The sequence below is a fragment of the Balaenoptera acutorostrata genome, chromosome 10, assembly GCF_949987535.1.
Source record: "Balaenoptera acutorostrata chromosome 10, mBalAcu1.1, whole genome shotgun sequence".
Classification (NCBI taxonomy): Eukaryota; Metazoa; Chordata; class Mammalia; order Artiodactyla; family Balaenopteridae; genus Balaenoptera; species Balaenoptera acutorostrata.
Window position 1 is genome coordinate 26,197,280 of NC_080073.1, and position 22,373 is coordinate 26,219,652.

Below are 22,373 nucleotides of genomic sequence, written 5' to 3' on the forward strand. Positions count from 1 at the left end.
AACAAAGGGAAAGGAGATAATTATAACAGAGACCAAGACTGAAGGTTGCTTCTACAACTGGGCACTGTCATTGGCTAACCACAAAACAATATCTGTTTATTTTGGAAGAGACTAAGATAGCACGTGGATGAGCATTGTTTTAGACCAGGTGTCAGGGATGTCAGAATGCTGAAGAATGCCTGCTGGAACTGCTTATTTGGGTCTAAGCCTAGTTGATGTTGAGTTCTCTTCTCTTGCAATTATTGACTAGCATTGGTTGCTTCTCATGCCGCTCCAAGAGCAATCAGAAGACTGTCATGAGCTAGAAAGAGGTGCTGTGTAATGGGAATTCTGTGATCTGTAAAATATTGAGTCAATGCCCCAAGGCTGAAAATTCAGGAGAAGTTACTTCCCCAGGTATTAGTAGTGATTTATTTAATGGGTCTTCTCAGTGGAAACACAGTACGATACTCTCATTTGTTATAGATTCTGATGGGTGAGGCCAAAGTTTCCCCTGCTCTCTTTAATTGTTTTATTAAAAACAGAAGGAAAGTTGCTTATAAAAGGACTTAAATGTAAGTGTCGATACATTGCCTGATTCATTTTATTTCCCCACTGATTTTCACCATCGTATCAGAGAAGTGTTACTGCAAAAGAACATTTGGCACCAACATGTAATAAAAATCACTCTGAACCCTAGTCACACTCATAGAGATGGAAAGGAGAATGGTGATTGCCAGTGGCTGAGGGAGGGGAAGTGGGGAGTTAGTACTTAATGGGTACAGAGGTTTAGTTTGGGAAGATGAAAACATTCTGGAAATGGTTGGTGGCAATGGTTGCCCAACAGTGTACTTAATGCCACTTAAAAATGGTTAAAGTGGTAAATTTTGTGTTATGTGTATTTTACCACAAAATGAATAAATACATGAAATAAAATAATAAAGTTTAACAATATAGTCTGGGGAATCAGAGCACTCACTTCAAGGACCACAGGCCTTTGTCGGGGATGGATGTGGGCATATTAACATTTCTCTTGCATAGACCTCAAAGAAAAAAAGTTTGTCAAGCTTGAGTCACTTCACATGACCTTTACTACATAACATTATGCACATAATATTCAAAGCAGACACATTAGCAGATAGCACTGTTGATCTCCATCGTCTTTGGAATTCCACTTGGTTCATGTGGCTTTCATGATGAAGCAGCCTCTCTAGTCTGTTTATTATTCTAGGTTTTAACAGGAACCACAGGCTTGGAGAATGAACTGTGTCTGCACTGGGTATGGAGTCATCAGTTGCTCAGGGCAGAGTGTGATCCTGTGACTGGTTTAGGGAGACAGTGGGGTGAAGCGGAAAGAAAATGAGCTTTGAAATCAGACCTAAATTTAAATCCTGGCTCAGCCCCTTTCTCCTGAGCAGGTCAGATAGGTCGTAATCTAGTCCATCCTCATTATTCATGGATTAGGTATCTGCACATTCACCTCTCTCTCAAAATTTGTTTGTAACGCCAAAATCAATATTCGTGTCACTTTCACAGTCATTCCCAGACAGGTGCAGAGGGGCAAAATTTTTTTAAGCTGAAGTATAGTTGACTTACAGTATTGTGTTAGTTTCAGGTGAACAGCGAAGTGATTCAGTTATATATTTTTTTCAGATTACATTCCATTATCGGTTATTACAAGATATTGAATAACTCCCTGTGCTATACAGTAAATCCTTGTTGCTTATCTATTTCATGTATGATAGTGTGCATCTGTTAATCCCATACTCCTAATTTGTCCCTCCTCCCTTCTCTTCTCCCCTTTGGTAACCATAAGTTTGTTTTCTATGTCTGTGAGTCTGTTTCTGTTTTGTATATAGATTCATTTATATTATTTTTTAGATTCCACATATAAGTGATGTCACATAGTATTTGTCTTTCTCTGTCTGACTTCACTAAGTATAATATTCTCTAGGTCCATCCACACTGCTGCAGATGGCAATATTTCATTCTTTTTTATGGCTGAGTAATGTTCTATTGTATATGTATACCACATCTTTTCAAGCCAGTTGTCTGTTGATGGGCATTTGGGTTGTTTCTATGTCTTGGCTATTATAAATAGTGCTGCTATGAACATCGGGGTGCATGTATCTTTTTTGAAGTAGAGTTTTCATCTTTTCCCAGGAGTGGGATTGCTGGATCACATGGTAGCTCTACTTTTAGTTTTTTACGGAACTTCTGTACTGTTTTCCATAGTGGCTGCCCCAATTTACATTCTCACCAAGAGTGTAGGAAGGTTCCCTTTTCTCCACATCCTCTCTAGCATTTATTATTATAGACTTTTTGACGATGGACGTTCTGACCAGTGTGAGTTGATCCCTCATTGTGGTTTTGATTTGCGTTTCCCTGTTAATTAGCGATGTTGAACATCTTTTCGTGTACCTGTTGGCCATCTGTGTGTCTTCTTTGGAAAATGTCTGTTTAGGTCTATTGCCAACTTTTTGATTGGGTTGTTTTTTCAGTATTGAGTTGTGTAGGCAGTTTGTATATTTTGGATATTAACCCCTTGCCAGTCACATCATTTGCAAATATTTTCTCCCATTCGGTAGGTTGTTTTTTTGTTTAATTGATGGTTTCCTTCAGGTGGGCAAAAATTTTGAATATTATTTAGCCATAAAATGTTATGAAGTTCTGATAGATGCTACCACATGAATGAACCTTGAAAACCTTTTGCTAAGTGAAATAAGCCAGACACAAAAAGAAAAACATGTATGCTTCCACTTGGATGAAATAGCTAGACTCGGTGAATTCACAGAGACAGAAAGCAGATTAGAGGCTACCAGGGGCTGCGAGGAGGGAGAAATGGGGAATTATTGCTTAAATAGGTAGAGAGTTTCTGTTTCGTATGATGAAAAAGTTTTGGAAAATAGATCGTGGAAATGGTTGTACAACTTTGTGATTATAATTAATGCCACTGAATTGTATACTTTAAAATGGTTAAAATAACAAATCTTATGTTATATATGTTTTACCACAGTAAGAAAAAAATTTTTTAATTTCTTAATTAAAAATCAAGTTTGGTGCAAAGCCAGTGATATTTTGGTGGTGTTTGTTACTGTGGCATATCTAGCTCATCCTAACCAAACTTTCCTTCCTCCCTGTTCCTCTAAAACGGCATAATATAGGACATTTAGAGTTTTATGAACATTATCTAACCTTGAACCTGTAGGCCAGTGTTTTACCTTTGCTGATCATTTGGTTTCTCAGAACAGGGAAGACTAAATTCTTACAGTTGTATCCACGGATACATTTGAAACTTAATGAGGCAAGCAGTGTAACTGAGGCTGAAAGTAGCCTTGGAGGTCAGAAATACCTACTTCATAATGTATAAATGAGCTCCTTAGTTTTCATATTTTTCCATGGGTTCACAATCTTGTTATTTTAATGTGCAGAAATGAAACTGCCTTAAAATGAACTGATTCCAAACAAAGATCACCTGTATTTTAAAATGGCTTTCCAACAGTGTTCTGTGAAAGCAAGCTCCAGTCTATGTAAGAATGAATTTTTCTTGGAATTACAACATGTGTCATTATGCGTCACTTTTTAGTTTAAAAGTTGAATTTGTCCTAGGATATCTTCAGTTGCTGCTCTCTAAACTTTTTTTCAGAATGGCTCCACATGACATTGTGAATCTATACTTAGTAATAATAGTGGGGGGAGGGTGGAATGGACTAATTATGTTTACAGCTCTCTACTGTTCTTGTCCTCTTACCTTTCTAAAGAGAGTTTGCCCAAGAAGCGGACTTATAAGTTTCCAACAATGATGTACTGGGACTGACTTATACAGTATCACAAGATCCAATTGGTCCGTTTTCAGGTATTTTGTAAGCCAGTTAAATTCAGCCATTCTTAAAACTTAATTATATAAACTTATAATTAAACTATATTAAAAACAAAGGTAATAAATACTCAGACCTCATCACTTCATGATTACTTTCCCATATTTTACTATTATCTGTGCTCTTGAGGTTATTTCGTGTATTAGATCCATACAGTAGAAATATTGTATAATTGTATGCATCTCTTCCCAATCCCACATGCAGTGATGTCACATTGGTAGCTTGAAATCAGCCCTAGTAGGATTATTTATACCATGGAAATGGGCAAATGCTACAGATGTAGGATTGATTTATTGTTTTTTGAAACTCTGAAGTGTTTTTCTCTGCCTCTAATGGCTTCTGCATTATAGTCATTTGCCTGCTTGTCTTATACACTCTATTGAAATATAACTTCCTTCAACCAGGGGTAGTTTCTTATGTGTGTGTGTGTCCTTTCCACACAAGTACCCCAGGGTTCCTTGCATGCAGTAGACTGTTAGCCTGCTCAGGCTGCCTTAACAGAATACCACAGACTGGGTGCCTTCAACAACAGAAATTTTTTTCTTCGCAGTTTTGGAGGCTGGAGGTCCAAGGTCAAGGTGCGGGCAGGGTTGGTTTCTGGTGAGACCTCTCTTGACTTGCATTTGGCCACCTTCTTGCTGTGTCTTCACATGGCCTTTTCTCTGTGCATGAGCACTCCTAGTGTCTCTTCCTCTTCTTACAAGGATATCAGTCCTTTCTGATTACAGCCCCAATCTTGTCACCTCATTTAACCGTAATACCTCCTGAAAGGCTTTTTCTCCAAATACAATCACATTAGGGCTTACGGTTTCAGCGTGTGAATGGGGAGGCGGGCGGCACAGTTCGGTCCATAATATAGACATTTATGACTTATGGATTAGATTGCTTTGAAGCTAAGAAATATAGATCCTTCACTGTGTGCCTGTCTTTTTGCTAGTTACATTACAGGCAGACCTCAGAGATTTGCAGTATCAGTTCCAGACCACCACAGTAAAGCAAGTATTGCAATAAAGTCACAAATTTTGTGGTTTCCCAGTGCATGTAAAAGTTATATTTATACTATGCTGTAGTCTATTAAGTGTGCAACAGCATTATGTCAAAAAAATGTACATACCTTAATTAAAAACCACGTTATTGCTTAAAAATGCTAACCATCATCTGAGCCCTCAACAAGCTGTAATGTTTTTGCTGGAGGGTCTTGCCTCGACAGTGAGGCTGCTGACTGATCAGGGTGGTCGTTCCTGAAGTTGGGGCGGCTGTGGCAGTTTCTTAAAATTAAACAACAATGAAGTTCGCTGCACAGATTGACTCTTCCTTTCACGAACAGTTTCTCTCTAGCACGGCAATGCTGTTTGATGGCATTTTCCCCACAGCAGAACTTCTTTGAAAATTGGAGTCAGTCTTCTCAAACCCCGCCAATGCTTTATCAAGTGAGTTTACGTACTATTCTAAATCCTTTGTTGTCATGTCAAGAGTCTTCACAGCACCTTCACCAGGAGTAGATTATATCTCGAGAAACCACTTTCTTTGCTTATCTATAAGAAGCAAGGGCTCATCTGTTAAAGTTCTATCATGGGATTGCAGCGAATCATTCTCATCTTCAGGCTCCACTCCTAATTCTAGTTCCCTTGTTATTTCCACCACACATGCAGTTACTTCCCCCACTGAAGTCTTGAACCCCTCAAAGTCATCCATGAGGGTTGGAATTAACTTCTTCCAAACTCCTGTGAATGTTGATATTTTGACGTCTTCTCATGAATCATGGATGTTCTTCCTGGCATCTAGAATGGTGAATCCTTCCCAGAAGGTTTTCAATTGACTTTGCCCAGATCCATCAGAGGAATCACTTTCTTTCCCAGCTATAGCCTTCTGAAATGTATTTCTTAAATAATAAGAGTTGAAAGTCAGAATGGCTCCTTGATCTGCGGGCTGCAGAATGGATCTGTGTTAACAGGCATGAAAACAATATGAATCTCATTGTACATCTTCATCAGAGCTCTTGGGTGACCAGGTGCACCGTCAGTGAGCGGTAATACTTTAAAAGGAATCTTTTTTTCTGAGCAGTAGGTCTCAACAGTGGCTTAACATATTCAGTAAACCATGTCGTAAACAGATGTGCTGACATCCAGGCTTTGTTGTTCCCTTTATAGAGCACAGGCAGAGTAGATTTAGCATAATTCTTAAGGGCCGTAGGATTTCGGAATGGTAAATGAACATTGACTTCAGCTTAAGGTCACCAGCTGCTTTAGCCCCTAACAAGAGAGTCAGCCTGTCCTTTGAAGCTTTGAAGCCAGGCATTGACTTCTCTTCTGTAGCTATGAAAGTCCTAGATGGCATCTTCTACCAATGTGTGGCTGTTTTGTCTACATTGAAAATCTGTTGTTTAGCATAGCCACCTTCATGAATTATCTTAGCTAGATCTTCTGGATAACTTGCTGCAGCTTCTACATCACCTCTTGCTGCTTCTCCTTGCACTTTTATGTTATGGAGATGGCTTCTTTCCTTAAACCTCATCAACCAACTCTGATAGCTTCAAACTTTTCTTCTGTAGCTTCCTCACCTCTCTCAGCCTTCACAGAATAGAAGAGAGTTAGGATCTTGCTCTGGATTAGGCTTTGGCTTAAAGGAATGTTGTGGCTGGTTTGATCTTCTATCCAGACCACTGACACTTTCTCCATATCAGCAATAAGGCTGTTTTGCTTTCTTACCATTTGTGTGTTCACTGGAGCAGCACTTTTAATTTCCTTCAAGAAATTTTTCTTTGCATTCACAACTTGGCTAACTGTTCGGAGAAAGAGGCCTAGATTTCAGCCTATCTCAGCTTTCGACACGCCTTTTTCACGAAGTTTAATCATTTCTAGCTTTTGATTTCAAGTGAAAGATGTGCAACTCTTCCTTTCACTTGAACACTTAGAGGCCATCGTAGGATTGTTAATTGGCCTAATGACAATATTGTTGTGTTTCAGGGAATAGGGAAGCCCAAGCAGAAAAGGAGAGATGGGGGAATGGTTGGTTGGTGGAACAGTCAGAACACACACAACATTTATCAGTTAAGTTCGATAAATGTGCATGCTTCATGGTGTCCCAAAGCAATTACAGTAGTAACTGATCACAGCAGCTACTCCCCCGAATATGCCCATTCTCCCCTGAGAGCATACTATCACTTAATAAATCCTCAATTTGCTTTCTTGGAAGAAAAAAATCACTGATCACAGATTATTATAACTAATAAAATAACAGTGAAAAAGTTAGGAATATTGGGAGAATTACCAGAGAATGTGACACAGAGGCACAAAGTGAGAGAATGCTATTGGAAAAATGGTGCTGATGATGGACTTGCCTGTCGCAGGATTGCCACAAACCTTCAATTTGTAGAAAACACCATATCTGCAAAGCACAGTAAAGCAAAGCTCACTAAAATGATGTGTGCCTGTATAACATTTGAGCCTGTATAATATTTGAGCAATATTTCAAAGTAAATATTATTATCCCCATTTTACAGATAGGAACATTGACTCTATAAGAGATAAAAAATTTGCCCAACTGTGTACACATGGGAAGTGTTCAGTCCATTATTCAGACCCAAACAGTGTGACTCCAGAGTCCAAACACTTAGCCACTCTAAGAAACTGCTACCCTGCTTTTTCATACACATGTATGTGTGTATTTTGTCTAAAGGCAATATTGAAACTGTTATCCAAAAAGTAAGCAACTGTTGGGGAATTTTTAGTAGCATATACGCAAATGTGTAGACATTCTGCAAAGTGTTTTGGTAAAATTGAGGTGGGGCAGTCTTGTAATTGCACCTTAAAGGGAGAGTATTGAAATTCCCAGTTCTTCCATTTCTAAGACCTCTTCTTTAAGACAGGATAAAATAAATAACTGTCAGATAATGCTCCAAACTAAATGGAAAGTATTTTCTAACTAGACATTGAAGTTTAATATTCTAAATTTAAAAAAAATTTTTTTAACATCTTTATTGGAGTATAATTGCCTTACAATGGTGTGTTAGTTTCTGCTGTATAACAAAGTGAATCAGTTATACATATACATCTATCCCCATATGTCTTCCCTCTTGCATCTCCTTCCCTCCCACCCTTCCTATCCCACCCCTCTAGCTGGTCACAAAGCACCGAGCTGCTCTCCCTGTGCTAGGCGGTTGCTTCCCACTAGCTATCTGTTTTACGTTTGGTAGTGTATATATGTCCATGCCACTCTCTCACTTTGTCCCAGCTTACCCTTCCCCCTCCCCATATCCTCAAGTCCATTCTCTAGTAGGTCTATGTCTTTATTTCCGTCTTGCCCCTAGGTTCTTTATGACCTTTTTTTTTTTCTCCTTAGATTCCATATATATGTGTTAGCATACGGTATTTGTTTTTCTCTTTCTGACTTACTTCACTCTGTATGACAGACTCTAGGTCCATCCAAATGGACAAATAACTCAATTTCGTTTCTTTTTATGGCTGAGTAATATTCCATTGTATATATGTGCCACATCTTCTTTATCCATTCATCTGTCGATGGACACTTAGGTTGCTTCCATGTCCTGGCTATTGTAAACAGAGCTGCAATTTTAACGAAAAGGATTGGAAAGGAGCGAGCATGTGAGCGCAGACAGGCATAGCTGCAGAACAACTCACCTGATTTTGAATCCCAGTACCTGCTTAGGACGAAATGTGATTATTTTCTTTAATTTCTCTGAACAGAGTTGACTCAACTTGAAAGAAGTTCTCTGGCTTCAAATCAGAAGGGGTGTTGCTTTTGTCCCTTCCTCTTAAAGAAACAGTACATTGACAGTTATTTTATTCATCCTTTTCTTAGCGTCTCCATCATGCATCCCACATCAGTGATCTCTGGTGAAAAAGCAAGGGCTTGGGTGGCGTGAAAGGGAAGCTCTGTGAGCTTTACTCTGGTTCCTCCTGAAACCTCACCTGTGTGTTCTGTTGCTGCCTGTGCCTGTTCACATCCATTGATAAACCAGAAAGGCAGAGAGATGAGATCTGAACACAGCACACATTCATTCAGCAAACATTTGTTGAGCACCTACTGTGTGTGACACCTTTTTCTGGGGATAGATGGTGCACAAAGCCCCAGGCATTCACATTCCAGAGGGAAAAGAGAGACATGAACAAGTAGATTATGTATCAGCAACTGGTAAGTTATTTGTAGAAAAGCAGGTTAAGGGTTTACCACTGTCAGCACTAGTGACATTTTGATCCAGATCATTCTTTACTGTGGAAACCACCCTATGCATTGTAGGAGCTTTAGCAGCATCCCTGGCCTTGACCCACTTTCTGTCACACTTCTGTGCACTTTCTGTGCACACACGCACACACACACACACACCCCAGTTGTGACAACCGAAAATGTCTCCAGACATTGCCGAATATCCCTTGGGGGTCAGCATTAGCCCCAGTTGAGAAGTGTTGGTCTAAAGAGTAAGAGGTGGAGGTACTGATATATTGGGATCAGGGAAGACCTACCTGTCTTTTAAGGTGACTTTTGAGCAAAGACTGGAAGAAGTGAGAATAGGCATCCTGTAAATATCTGGGGGAAGAATGTTTGCAGCAGAGAATGGCTAGTGCAAAGGCACTGAGGTGAGAGGCATAGCAAGGAGGCCCTTGTGAGCAGGACTGAACGGGAAGAATGTAGCAAGTGATACTATCAGCCAGCTCTTCAGGAAGCCAGATCATGATCCTGTAGTGAGGGCTTCGGCTTTGAATCAGAGGGTGATGGGAAGTCATGAAGGGTTTTGAGAAGAGCAGTGAGTGATGTGACCTGGTTTATCTTCACATGGGGTTGTTCTTGCTGAATAATCACCTGCAAAGGGCACAAAGGTGAAAGCCAGGGTCCAGAAGCAGCCGTGGCAATAATTCCAGTGAGCACTTAGTCAAGGCTGGACTGGTTGTGAGGGGATGGGGGAAAGTGACTGGATTCTGGGTATATTTTGAACCTAAATCTGACGTGGTTTGCTGTTGAATCAGACATCGGCTGTGAGCAAAAAAGAAAAGGAAGGGGTCTTTGAAATATTCTTCTTTGAAAATACCCCAAATGAGCTTTTATTCTTGATTTTTGATCCTACTCCTATGGGAGTTTAAGCGCAATGCAGACATTGGTTAGGCATTAGGTTTTAGACTTATTTCCTAAATTACTTCCTGAGTAAACCAATTAAAATTATAATGCACGTCTCCAGGAGAAAAGGGAAGGAGCCAAACTCGGTATGATTTTCCCTTTTAGACGCTGCTTAACAACACTTTTCTCCTATTGCTTGGGTAATGAAATTCGGGCAGGTGGGAGCCAAATGAACAAACGGGCCCTCAGAAGCAGCCTGTCACCCCGTGCTCATAGGTATAATGCTACCTGATTATTCTCCAGGTCCCCATTTGGGAACTAGTGTGCAGTTTTCATAAAAACCACCATGTGCCTCCAATTCACGCAACATCTCTCCCTTCTCTGTAGCACCTGCCTTCTGAGACCTCAGGCATATGCTAGATATTGCCTCCCTGGATTGAGGTAGATTAACCAAGGTTCCAAGCTTCTGTGGGAGAGGCAGAATGTGAAATAAAGGCTCAATCTTCTAGTTAGTCTCTGAGTTAAGATGGGCTTTTATAAAACCTTCCTAATGTGTCAGCCCACATCAGTGATTACACTCCGGGAATTTTTACCTTTACCTTGTAAAATCACATTTGCTTTCCCCTTAAAGCAGTGTTTCTCCTGGTTGGGTGTGAGGTTTTTATTAAGAATGCAGAATTCTGGGCTCTATTTCAGACCCAGAGGGATAAAAATAGGAATAATGTTCAATAAGGGCCCTAAATGATTCTGTAGTATGCTAACATTTGAGAACTATTGCTCTATCATTAGGAATTGCATTCACTTCCAAGTAACTGAAATGTAAATAAAGAACTAGTTTATTTCTCTTATTGCTTAAAGAAGTTCAGTGATAGGCAACCCAGGGCTAGTATGATGGCTCTGTGATATATTCAGAAACTCCCATTCTTAAGGTTACTTCATGGTATAAGATGGCTGCTGACCTCCTGCTGTTGTGTGTACATTGCAGCCAGGAAGCAGGAAGGAAGGGGAAATTGGGCAAAAAGACCTTTGTCAACCTCTTGGCCTCCTTTAAAAGAGCTCTCCCAGAAGTCACATCTGTACATGTCATTGGCCAGAATTTATTCAGATGGCCACATGTAGCTACTCCAGAGGTACAGAAATATTGTCCTTAGCTGGGCATATTGATGCTCTAAGTAAAATGATAGTATTCTAATTAAGGAAGAAAAGAAAATGGATATGATATTGGGCAGCCATCTCTTCCAGAACTCCCTTACACCATCATACCATGGTGGTGTGGAAAGACTGTTTAATTTGGAGTACATCATTTTACTTACTGTCAGTTCATTTTGAGCCATATGTTGGTTATGTTATGGAGAACACCAAAGGAAAACATGTTTATCATTTCTGTGGTCAATCATGCAGACATATTAGGAATTTACTATATCTTTTTGTCTTCTTTTCCATCCATCTGCTAGTCTTTTTTTTTTTTTCCCCTTGATAAAGAAGCCCAAGAATCCATGTAAAACAGAGGGAGAGGATGAGGAAGCCAAGTTCAGAAGTGGCCCTACCATGTTTTAGCTGTGTGACTCTCAATCTGATGAGTGTAATGTACCACCTCCAGGCTGTGGGGAGGGTTCACAAGACACTGTATATAAAAACACTTCAGGCATAAGAGCAACTCAATAAAAAAATACGTTCCTTGATCCCTTCCTTCATTTGGACAGTGAAGGACAGTTGGTTCTAAATTCAGCCCCAAAATTCTGACTTCTTTGTTGGGTTCCCGCTCAAAGAAAATAGGAATGATATTGATATGGAAAATGTACCACCCCAAAATTTGAGCACTTTGCCATTAGGATTTCTCATTGTTGTAGGAACTGGTGGAATCCCCCTGCTTAAGTATATGTGTAGGTGAAGAAGGAGACATGTACAAAATTGAGTGAAATTGAACAAGTTCTTTTGCCTCCTCTGGGTCTCCTGGGGTGCCTGGCAATCCCATGGGTTGGCTGTTGAAGGAAAACACTTGGGTGACTCTAAAACTCTTCAAATGGGCTCCCTTGAACCAACAGCAGGGGCATCCCCTGAGAATTGGTTAGAAATGCAAATGATCGCCCTTGCCCCCCAAGGCCCCCTGAATTAGAAATGTGTATTTTAACAAGCCTTCCAGGTGGTTCTGGTGGAAGCTAACATTTGAGAACCACCGCTCTAAGTAAAGCACATTTCTCTCCAACGAGGAGCCATTGACTCCCTGGCTTCCATCTCTGCTCAGGCAGAAGCGCTGCCAAATGTGCAGTTCCTTCTGACAAACCCAGTCTTTCCAGCTGGGCGAGGTCTTGCTTTGCAGACTTTATTTGCACACTGACTAAAGCTCTTACAATCCGTCTGACACAGACTGACATTATTGCCAAACCTCGCTGTTGGGAGTAACACTTTAAATAAAGGCCTTCAGCTATTTCATTTTCCTAAGCCAGTTTATTGTGTTCAGGATGCTTTTGTTTGGAGGAAATGTACCTCGTGTGGCTACACCCAGCGCACAATCACAGGGCACCTCTACCTGGGAATCTGTAAACGGAGCGAAGTTCCTAGCACGTTCCACAGACGTGCGTTTGGAGAAATATACTCAGTATACACAGGAAGAAAAATCAAGTTATCGACCTGCTGGATAATAGCTGGGTAATGATCATCACTGACAAAGTTCTATTGGATTTGACTATTTACTTGTAAAAATTAACAAGTGAAACATGTTTGGGCTAAAATGAGCAATCTGCAGGGTTTTCACGGGTGGTGCCAATTTTCACTTCTGTAGTGCCAGGAAGTATACTAAATATTTCCCCCTTACTATTGGTATGATTGGTGTTTGTTCTGAGCTATACAGTAGTTTTATTATGGAAGATGCCAAAGCATTTCCGTGCATGTGGCATTACCATGTTCAGCCAGAGACAGATTGGGAAAGAGAGCCGTTTCTCCCTCATTCCCATCTGTCTGCTAATCCCCTTTGCTCAATGAAGAGCTTGCAAAGTCCAGCTTCTAAACACCAGGAGGAGACACAGAAGCCACCATGAAGGGGGGTTATTTTTACTCCTGGACTTGAACAGGCTTTGAAGAGAACTGGACGTGGTAAAGGACCAACTCACTCTCCTGCCTCACAGCAAGTCAGATCACCTACCATGTGATATGGGGGTGATTTGGTAGGTTGTTAATTAAAAATTAGCTGATTTGGTTTGATAAACAGTATTTTAGCAGGTAAGTTTTTAAGTCATCTGCCAAATTATTGGTTGCCTTGTGAGAAATTATGTTAGCACATTTTATATTGAAGGAGTTATGGGAATACTGGTAGAAAAGATGCGTTTTCAGAGGTGGTGATGAGTAGGCTGCAATTATAGAAGGCAACACAAGATGTTGGGACTTCCCTGGTGGTGCAGTGGTTAAGAATCCGCCTGCCAATGCAGGGGACACGGGTTCGAGCCCTGGTCCGGGAAGACCCCACATGCTGCAGAGCAACTAAGCCTGTGCACCACAACTACTGAGCCCATGCGCTGCATCTACTGAAGCCTGCGTACCTAGAGCCCATGCACCACAACTAGAGAAGCCACCGCAATGAGAAGCCCATGCACCGTAACAAAGAGTAGCCCCCGCTTGCCGCAACTAGACAAAGCCCGCGCGCAGCAATGAAGACCCAACGCAGCCAAAAATAATGAATAAATAAAAATAAATAAAAATTTTTTTTTAAAAAAGGCAACACAAGATGTCCAGCCAGGAAAGGTGTTCCACAAGAGTAGTCACTGCCTCTGTTGACTTAAGAATTCAGTCTTTAAGATGGATGTCAGCATACTGAGGTATTTATTTACCACCTAAATATCTCTAGAGCTCTCCATCACTGCCTCCCCCTTAGTCCAATCATGTGTTGGGACTCCTTTATCCTCCAGTCTTAAAATGGTGTGGAACCTCTCCATTCCAATCTCCAGGTGTGGCCCTTGCCCAAGATGGGGTAGGCAGGAGCCTTCTGTAAGGAAGTGGAATTGAGCAAAGCTAGTCAGTCTAGGGTGGACTCTTGAACGGGGCTTGTGTAAACTCAAGTCCTGTGGGAAACAGATCTGCAGAGAGGAAAGAATAGAGCAAAGGTAGAAGAACACCAGGCTTAGGGAGATGGTAAATCCCTTACTAATCACCTTCCACTGGAAGTTTCCATTTCCTCAAGAGGCCCTACCATACTGCTGGGTTTTTTGAGAAAACACTACATCTTTATAATAATTTACCTTTTTTTCCCCTGAAACCAAGCTAGCTTAAATCGCATTTTATCCCTTGCAACCTTCTTTCTTAGACCAATTATAAGTGGGGGGCTCCCCAGGTTTGGTCTCACTCTACAAGCCGACAGTGTTGCCCTACCTCTTAAAATGGAAGGAAGGCCAGGAAGATCTGGATTGTTCCATTTGGAGTATACCAGGCTGGACAATATACTTATTGCTGTGTATTCATATTATTTATTGTTATTGAGGGCCAAATGCTCTGTCTCCACTCTCGTTTACTTACCACAGTCATATGATGAGGATTCTGAGAGGTTTTGTTAACTTGCTCAGGAACACGGGGATGGGAAAGAACAGAGCCATGACTGGGGGTTCAGGTCTACCTGGCCATGCTGCAAAGAAGGTACAGGGAAAACTCCAGCCTGGGTCAGCCTTGGACGGTAGCAGTGAGACCTTCCTTGTTCAAGGTACCAGTTCAGATGACTGCTCTGGGCAGTGAAGAGAAGGGTGTGTGAGTGATGAGGGGTGATTGAGAGGAATGTCAGTGGAGCTCAAATCAGACTTTTTATGATCAAGCATCCACAGTGATTCATTTTATTTTTTTTAATTTATTTTATTGAAGTACGGTTGATTTACAATGTTGTGTTATTTTCTGTACAGCACAGTGATTCGGTTTTACATATATATCCATTCTTTTTCACATTCTTTTCCATCATGGTTTATCGCAGGATATAGTTTCCTGTGCTGTACAGTAGGACCTTGTTGTTTATCCACATAGTGATTCATTTTATATTAACATTTGTCCCTAATGTTCTATAACCATAATGGGAGCTGTGAGAATGACAAAGTGATGTTTCCACAAGGCTTTTCCACCAGTCATTTTTTGACCTGGGAGGCAAAGCCCATTCCCCAAGACACAGGGACGGGGCCTGCTTCTTTATATACCTGGCCCTTACCTGGTGAGGCATATGGGGCACGAATCTAACGAGCACATAATGGTGTGCCAGTCTCTGATGGGCTCATCGCCAGCTTCTAACCCCGAACTAACTCATGATCTGGGCTTGTGTTTCTTCTCAGAGAGAGTGCCAGTAACCTGTGGGCTGCCTTCAAAACCCGGAACCATTGCTTCCCATCCTGAGACTTGGCTTCCTGCCAGGTGCCTCTAGGGAGGGGTTGCAGGGCCCTGGGTCCCAGAAGCCGGCTAGTCTACAGCAAGAAGTCTGTTTATGTTTACCTTTGGGATTTGATTAAGAGGATGATACACACGTGATGGTGAATGGTTACGATCATTTGTTGTGAAAATAAGGATAGCTTACCCATCTTTTTTTTAAGGCTTTGTTATCACAAAACCTTCTTCCTCTCTCTTCTAACCATTATGATTTCGTTTCTGGAGATCAAAGTAGACAGAGCTTTCGCAACTCTTCACCCCAGCATTCCCAGAACGTGTGGTCATATCCAAGGCTCCCCAAACTCAAGGGAATGTGACCACGTTTGTGGAGCGTAGCCAATATGCTGAATGTAGAGCCCCAAGTCTTCTGTCTTCTCCGTTTTGTTGAATGAATGCCATGTTTCACAAGAGTTGGTCATGATGCTGAGAGACAGTTGAAAAGTATTTTCCATGATGTCATCTCAGCTTGTGGGATTTTTTTTTTGGCCTCTCCTATATAAAGCATACCTTCTGTTTTGGCCAGTTTTGTCCCCTAGTTTTACATACAGCTGGATGCTAGGATGTCTGTTTTCTTTTCTCAGGCAAAATTAGATGTTTGGTGCTTTCCCAAGTAGTTGTTAGGGTTGAATGAGCCTCAGAAATTGTAAGAAAATGTCCTAACATCTGTAAACAGGAGCATTCTAGGATGTACAAAAAAAAGTCACGTTAATGACAATTTTTAATTACACGCTCTGTATCCCGAATTCAGTGACTCTCTTTTTTTTTTTTTTTTTTGACAGATCTGAGCTGCTTCCTGTCCTTACAAAAAGCTTAAAACCTAGAGGGCTTTTAATGTAGGTGGAGGCTGAGGGACCCAAGAGTTCTCCACGCGCCAAAGACTGGCGTTGACTCCAGCGCCAAGGCAGGCGCTGACACATCACTTTGGCTAGGAAGGCAGGTTACATGCTGGAGACTCACAGAGAAAATGGTAAAGCCAGCTCTCGGGGGAGCCTGCCGAGAAAGCCCTACCCTCTGGGTTCACCAGCATGTTTGCCAGAATCTCTTTTTCTAGGAAAAGTTTGCTAGCTTTATTTTTCCCTTACAGAGAGAGGAAAAGCCCCAAGACATGGGTGATTTGTGGGACTCTTTCTTCAAGGATGAATTTCTCTGCTTGCAGTGAGAAACTCACGTGCCGTTGAGTTTCACGAAGGACGAGGGCAGCGGGAAGCAGATGTGTCCTGTTGTGGGAATCATCTCCCCAGGATGTGGGAGTGGGCAGGTGGTTTGAGTAATGGGTGAGTTATCTGTGTGCTTTCCATCCTTCAGGTTCACCAGTACTATAGCTGTCTCCCAGAAGAGAAAGTGCCCTATGTCAACAGTCCTGGAGAGAAACTTCGAATCAAGCAGCTTTTACACCAGCTGCCGCCACATGACAATGAGGTAAGGGGCTGGAGGGGCCTTTGGAAGACTTTTCTTAGAACTTTCTGTGAACCGTTACCTTTTTCATAATCAGAATGCTGCGATCAGTGAGATCCCCAACGAAAAACTCTGGCAGTTTAGTTTAGGTTTTAGCTTCCTTAATTAGAACTAAAAGGAACTGTCGGACACCTTCTGGAGAGGGTTACCGAAAAGCAGAATCTCATTATGGAGTGGATTCGCCTCTGTGCCTGGCACTACTAGCTATTTGAGGTAACTGGGGAGCACTAAAATTTAAAAGTTCAAGTCCAGGTTTTGTTAGTTGAAGGACATACGATGCTGGTTGCCTGAGCCTGTAAGATGATTGAGATTCCCTGGGCAGTTCAAGTCCGGCACAAACTTTGAGACTCTCTTGAATTTTCAGCATCATTTCTTAGTAAATGAGTATGTAAGTTTTCCATCTTACACTGCAGGAGAAGTTACATGTCCAGATTTGCAGCTGTGAACATTTGTGTTTTTGTCGTTTCCAGTCCAACTTGCCAAGGCCACCCTTTATACTCTTGAAAGTATGACTCTCAGGCTGTCCTTTTTTCTGAACCCAGACACAGGGCAGTGTAAGCAGGCATTCATCGTCTTTGAACTCAAATTGATCCTAAAGGGAAATTTGTAAATACGCTTTTAAAAGATCATCATGCTTGGCAGGTTTAGATTTGCAAACTAGAAATTAATTTTCAAGTATCTGGTTTTTAAAAATAGTGATCCTACAGAATCACATTGTCTGCTTAACTCTGATTGTGATTTAAAGAAAAACATAACTTTAAGTTGAAAGGAGAAATTTAAAACCCCTTTAGAGAGCTGGACCCCAGCTTTTTACCAACTGCCCCCACCCACAAGCTCAGTCCCTGAGGAAATGAGTGAGTACTTTTTTAGTCTTTATCTTCCCACATTTGAATAAAAGGAATAAATCAAGAGCCTCAAAAGTGAATTTGAATAAGTAGAGCAAAAGCTTAAAAACTGAAGCAACTCCCTAGAAAGACAGTCACAATTCCCTTTCCTATTGTTTATTTCAGACTTCATAAAACACATTTAAATAATGCTTTCTCCTTTAAAGAAGAGAGCAAGCATTGTAACCTGATGACCAGTTAACTAATTTGGAATTGAAAATGTGGGTTTTTACAAGCAGGAGGGGTGTGCCTTTCTTTCAAAGCATGTCCATAAATTGTTGGTGGTGTAACCATATATTCTGGGCTGTTCAGGTCATTGCAGTTCTTTCTCCACATGAAGACTTTTTTTTTTTTTTAACCTTTTTTTACTTGATAGAGGGAAGTGATCTGTTCTTTTCTGCTTTTTAATGATTAATTCTGTTTATGGTTAACTGTGGTTTCAGGAAAAGAGACCCTTCACATTTTTTCTTCCTGTTGGTGAGAATTGCTTACATGTGACCCAGTAGACAGATTTGCCCATTTGACATGGCCTTTTTAAGGACAGAGGGTGAATCTAAAGTAAATATTTGATCATTCTCTTTTTCACCCAGATTAGACAATTTTGATGTATACAGCTGCAGTGGTTTTCAAACTAGTCCTGGTTCAAAGGTTTCCCTTTAACCATCTGTAGGACAAATCATCGGGGCAAGTTGGTTAAACTTGCTGATGCTCAGTTTATTCTAAAGTAAGATGGGGTGGGATTAGAACCATGTTTCCCGAAGTGTAGCAGATCCATGACTTTGGTTGGTACATGGCCATGGCAATAAATAATATTGAACCACATAATGCGAGACTCACTACCTTTTCAATTGCATTTCATTCCTTGTGACTGAGTTGTCAAGGGGGAAATTTTAGTTTGGGGGGAGCAGGTATCTCACACCTGCTAGTCTCCATTTTTAAGTAACAGCATTAAGAACCTCCGTTTCAGAATCTCCGACAAGCAAAAGTAGCCAGCTAGAATCCAGCAATGTGGTTTTGTTTTCAGTCTTGTATTTAGTTTTATGGTTGCTCTGTTTTTCACAAGTGATATTGCTTTTCTATTTTTAGTCATAATATACTTTCTTTTCAAGTAAATGTATTCAAGTAAAAAAAAAAAGTGAGTCAGTTTTTAAAACAGTATTAAGTAAACAATAGTTCAAGATTATAGCAAAATTCCCAAGGTGTGCATAAATAAAAGAGAGAATGGGAAATAGCAGATCTGAATATCTTTAATGTCCCTCCCTTAATTCTGTGAGCTTCTGTGTCGGACAAGAAGGAAAATATCTTATGCAAGTTGATGCATTAACCAAAGCCCAGCGGGCAGTCCTCTCCCTCCTACACACAGATAAACACGCAGGGACTTGCGTGAAGTAACACAGATAGCTCTGGACCAACTCCTCAGAATCACGCCTTTGGTTCCCATCTCATTTTGGGAAACAGAAGCTGTGAGCACGTTGACCACTATTCTGGCTCGTTGGCCTGGAGCCATTCTTTGGTGTCAAGGATCGTTTCCATGGGCACATGGAGGTGAAAGTATCACGATCAATTTGAAGATCCAGATCACTTTGAAAGAAGGAGAAAGCCCCAGATCTTGACTAGCAGCAAAGCTATCCCAGATGGTATGGCTCTTAGTGTGGTGAGCAGAGTGGGACAGAGGATGAGGAACAGTTACAGACCATTGGCCTGCCCAAGAATGGGGCTCTGGAGTTCGGAGCCTCTAGGAAGCTCTTTTGATGGTCAGCAATCTCAGGTAGAGACTCACTTAAATAGCCCCCAGCCTGGTGGTGTTCAAGTGCCCACAAGGACTGTGAAACCAAATGGGAGTGTGTTTAATGAGCACAGTCTGAGGCCTGGGCTTCAGGAACCCTCAGGAGCAAGGGTGACCCCTCCATGCCATCCTCTGTGTCTGTCCAGGTTCGCTATTGCAACTCCCTGGATGAGGAAGAGAAGAGGGAGCTGAAGCTCTTCAGCAACCAGCGGAAACGTGAAAACCTGGGTCGTGGCAATGTCAGGCCCTTCCCGGTCACCATGACAGGAGCGATCTGTGAACAGGTGAGCGTGGATTCCGAGGCGTGCTGAGGGGATTGCCCTGGCATCCTTTCACTCATTCATTCAACAGTTATTTTACTGGGAACCTACTTTGTAGGCCTGGGGGATACAGCCGTGAACAAAAGATTTGAAAGCTTGATCTTGCCCTTGTAAGGAGTTCCGTTCTAGGGCAGAAGTCAGACAGTAACATAAATAAGATAGAAAAAATTCAGTGGGGAAGGGGGTTAGTGTTGGGAGTGTGCAGTGGTTGCAATTTTCACAGTAAAGTGACTGGGAAGGCCCCACAAAGACATGCAGGAACTGAGGGGGAGTGAGTCATGCAGATGGTGGAATGGGGGGGAGGTGGCTAAGGGAACAACAAGTTCAAAGGCTCTGCGGCAGGAGCCGTTTCTGTGCTGTTTGAGGAACAGCAGGTTGGCAAGTGTGGCAGGGCAGAGGGGATAAAGAAGAGAATGAATAGATGAAGTCAGGTTTCACAGAGGGTTGGGTAAGCCACTGGAAGGAGATAGGGAGCCATTGGAAGGATTTGAGCAGAGGAATGAGATGATGGAATTACATCTCAAAATGAGTCCTTTGGAAAGTGGAATTTGCCTGGACCATGGGTCAGCCTCTTTCCCAGGGTCATCCCAAGACCAGTGCCATTTAAACAGGTGGTAAATGGTCATCTCCTTGGGTTTGAGGGTTCTTCAGCACAGTGCATGAAGCCCCCTGCATTCTTTCTAGGACCTCACTGAGTCGAAAGTCTGGATTTGTTTTTTCTTCGACTCTCCTGTAGAGTGCTCCGGGCATGGTGGAGGAGGGTTTTCAAGAAAGCAGGGTGGGACTCCAGCCTGCCTGGGTTCACCCTGCCCCACCTCTTGACCTCCAAAAGCCTTCTGGTGCTGATGGTCATATTTTGGACACGTCTCTTAGCCCTGCTGCTAAGAGAGTGGCCCCATCTAACTCCTTAAGCGCTTTGGGGACCCATTCACGTACTGAAAATATGCGAACTGGATTGGTGAAGAGAAGGCAAGATACTACCTGATCGGAGGGGATACCATTTGGGGGCCCTTTTTGGGGATTTCAGAGGGATAGTGTGGGAAGGCGCAGGTGGATGGAATGGAGATGCTACTTAACAGGAGAACCAAAGGACCACAGATTTGGCAGTGGGATGGGGTCTTCATCCTTGACACCTGCCCCTGAGATGTAGGTGGTCAGAGGTTAAGATGTGAGATTCTGTGTGCTTAGTTCAGGGCCTCTGCCACTCTCGGGTCATTCTTGACCAGTCCAGGCAGAATTCCATAAAACAGTGGGAAGGTTGGGTGTTTCATGGGCAGGTGTCAAGAGTGGCATGGAAGAGTGACGAGAGCCTGGAGGCAGAAAGACATAAGATTGACTCGTGTTCCTGCCAGATGGCAGTGACCATGGTACTTTTTCTAACGGTTTTGCTGCCAAATGGGGATAACAAATGCCTAGGTCATAGAATCATGGTGAGGATTCAATGGGATCTGTGTTGTTAAAGTAATTCAACAAGGAGACCATTGGACTGGGGTGGCTCTAACGCCTCCGTAGCCTGTATCAGCAGACCAAAACCTAAACCAGTCAGGGTAGTGGAATCCAAGAAAAAGAAACTGAACAACCAATCGCAAGCAGCCAAACAGGCTTTCCTAAATAAGGGGACCACTTAATCTCTAGTCCCTGAAATACTTTCCTCACTTTGCTTCCATGCCTTCTCTATAAAAATCTCTCCCCGGGTTCCTGTCCTTGAGTGCCTCCAACCACCTTTAGTGTGATGCTTGCAGCCCAATTCGAATCAGTGTTGGAGCAAATAAACTGGAAAACTTGAGTGTGCCTCCGTTTCTCTTTTAGCAGTATGCATACCTCAGCTCTACCAACGTCAGCACAAAAGGCAGGGGTAGCACTTTCCATAACGTAATGTCTTTCTTATGTCTGGTCACTCGCATGAATGAGGCCCCAGAGCCTATTCCATGAGACCTTGACTTTATTTTCTATGAAGCATCACAACCCTTCTGATGGCCAAGGTGTGGGAAAGGTTTGGAGGTCGCTTTTCTCCTCCTTGGACGTTGCCCCCAGAGCTCAGCCACTCATGTGGAGCCGTAGTGCTGGACCCTCAGGCTGGGAACCTCAGGCCAACACCGTGGTCAGCAGAGAGCCTCCCGCTGGACCTGTTGCCTCACACTTGACTCCTCCCTCAAAGGCTGCACCGTATTCATTGTATCCCAAGCGCAACTGGAAGCGAGGGTCATCAGGGACTCTGCCTTGTTCCTTTCTGGGTAGGGGAAGGAACTTTGGAAATGAGTGAGAAGCTTAGGAAGGGGAGAAAGAAGAAGCCCTTTCCATAGTCTGGCTTTAGGAATGGTACCTTTTCAATCAGGACTATGTAAAAAGACGGTAGGGGAAGCAGGCCAAAAGCATACCTGAAAGGCTTCTAGAGAAGACGGTTAAAGGTGGGCATATTTTTATGAACCCACTCCCCTACCATCCAAAGTGCAGACCTCCACGTCCTCCCAGGGGCCCTCCAAACCCCCTCCCCACTCACCCATCACCCAAACCCCACACAGTCTACTTCTAAGCAGTAGTCCTGGCTGGGCCTCTGGAGGGAGTTGGCAGTGTCTAAAAGATAATGAGACCTCCTGCTGGCAGACTTTTC

At 42.3% G+C, this 22,373-nt stretch overlaps 1 protein-coding gene across 4 annotated transcripts in view; it reads left to right on the top strand.

The window, feature by feature from the left end:
- The window catches only part of PRICKLE2 (prickle planar cell polarity protein 2), a 339,195-nt gene that overhangs the window by 259,357 nt on the left and 57,465 nt on the right, over window positions 1-22,373 (top strand). For 3 of the 4 annotated variants that reach the window (XM_007192394.3, XM_007192396.3, XM_007192395.3), the window contains 2 exons: window positions 16,623-16,736; window positions 19,589-19,726. In XM_007192394.3, coding sequence (XP_007192456.1) covers window positions 16,623-16,736; window positions 19,589-19,726 — 252 coding nt within the window. Of the gene's footprint in view, window positions 1-16,171; window positions 16,285-16,622; window positions 16,737-19,588; window positions 19,727-22,373 lie in introns of those variants that run through there. The other variant, XM_057555416.1, reaches the window with a different exon arrangement.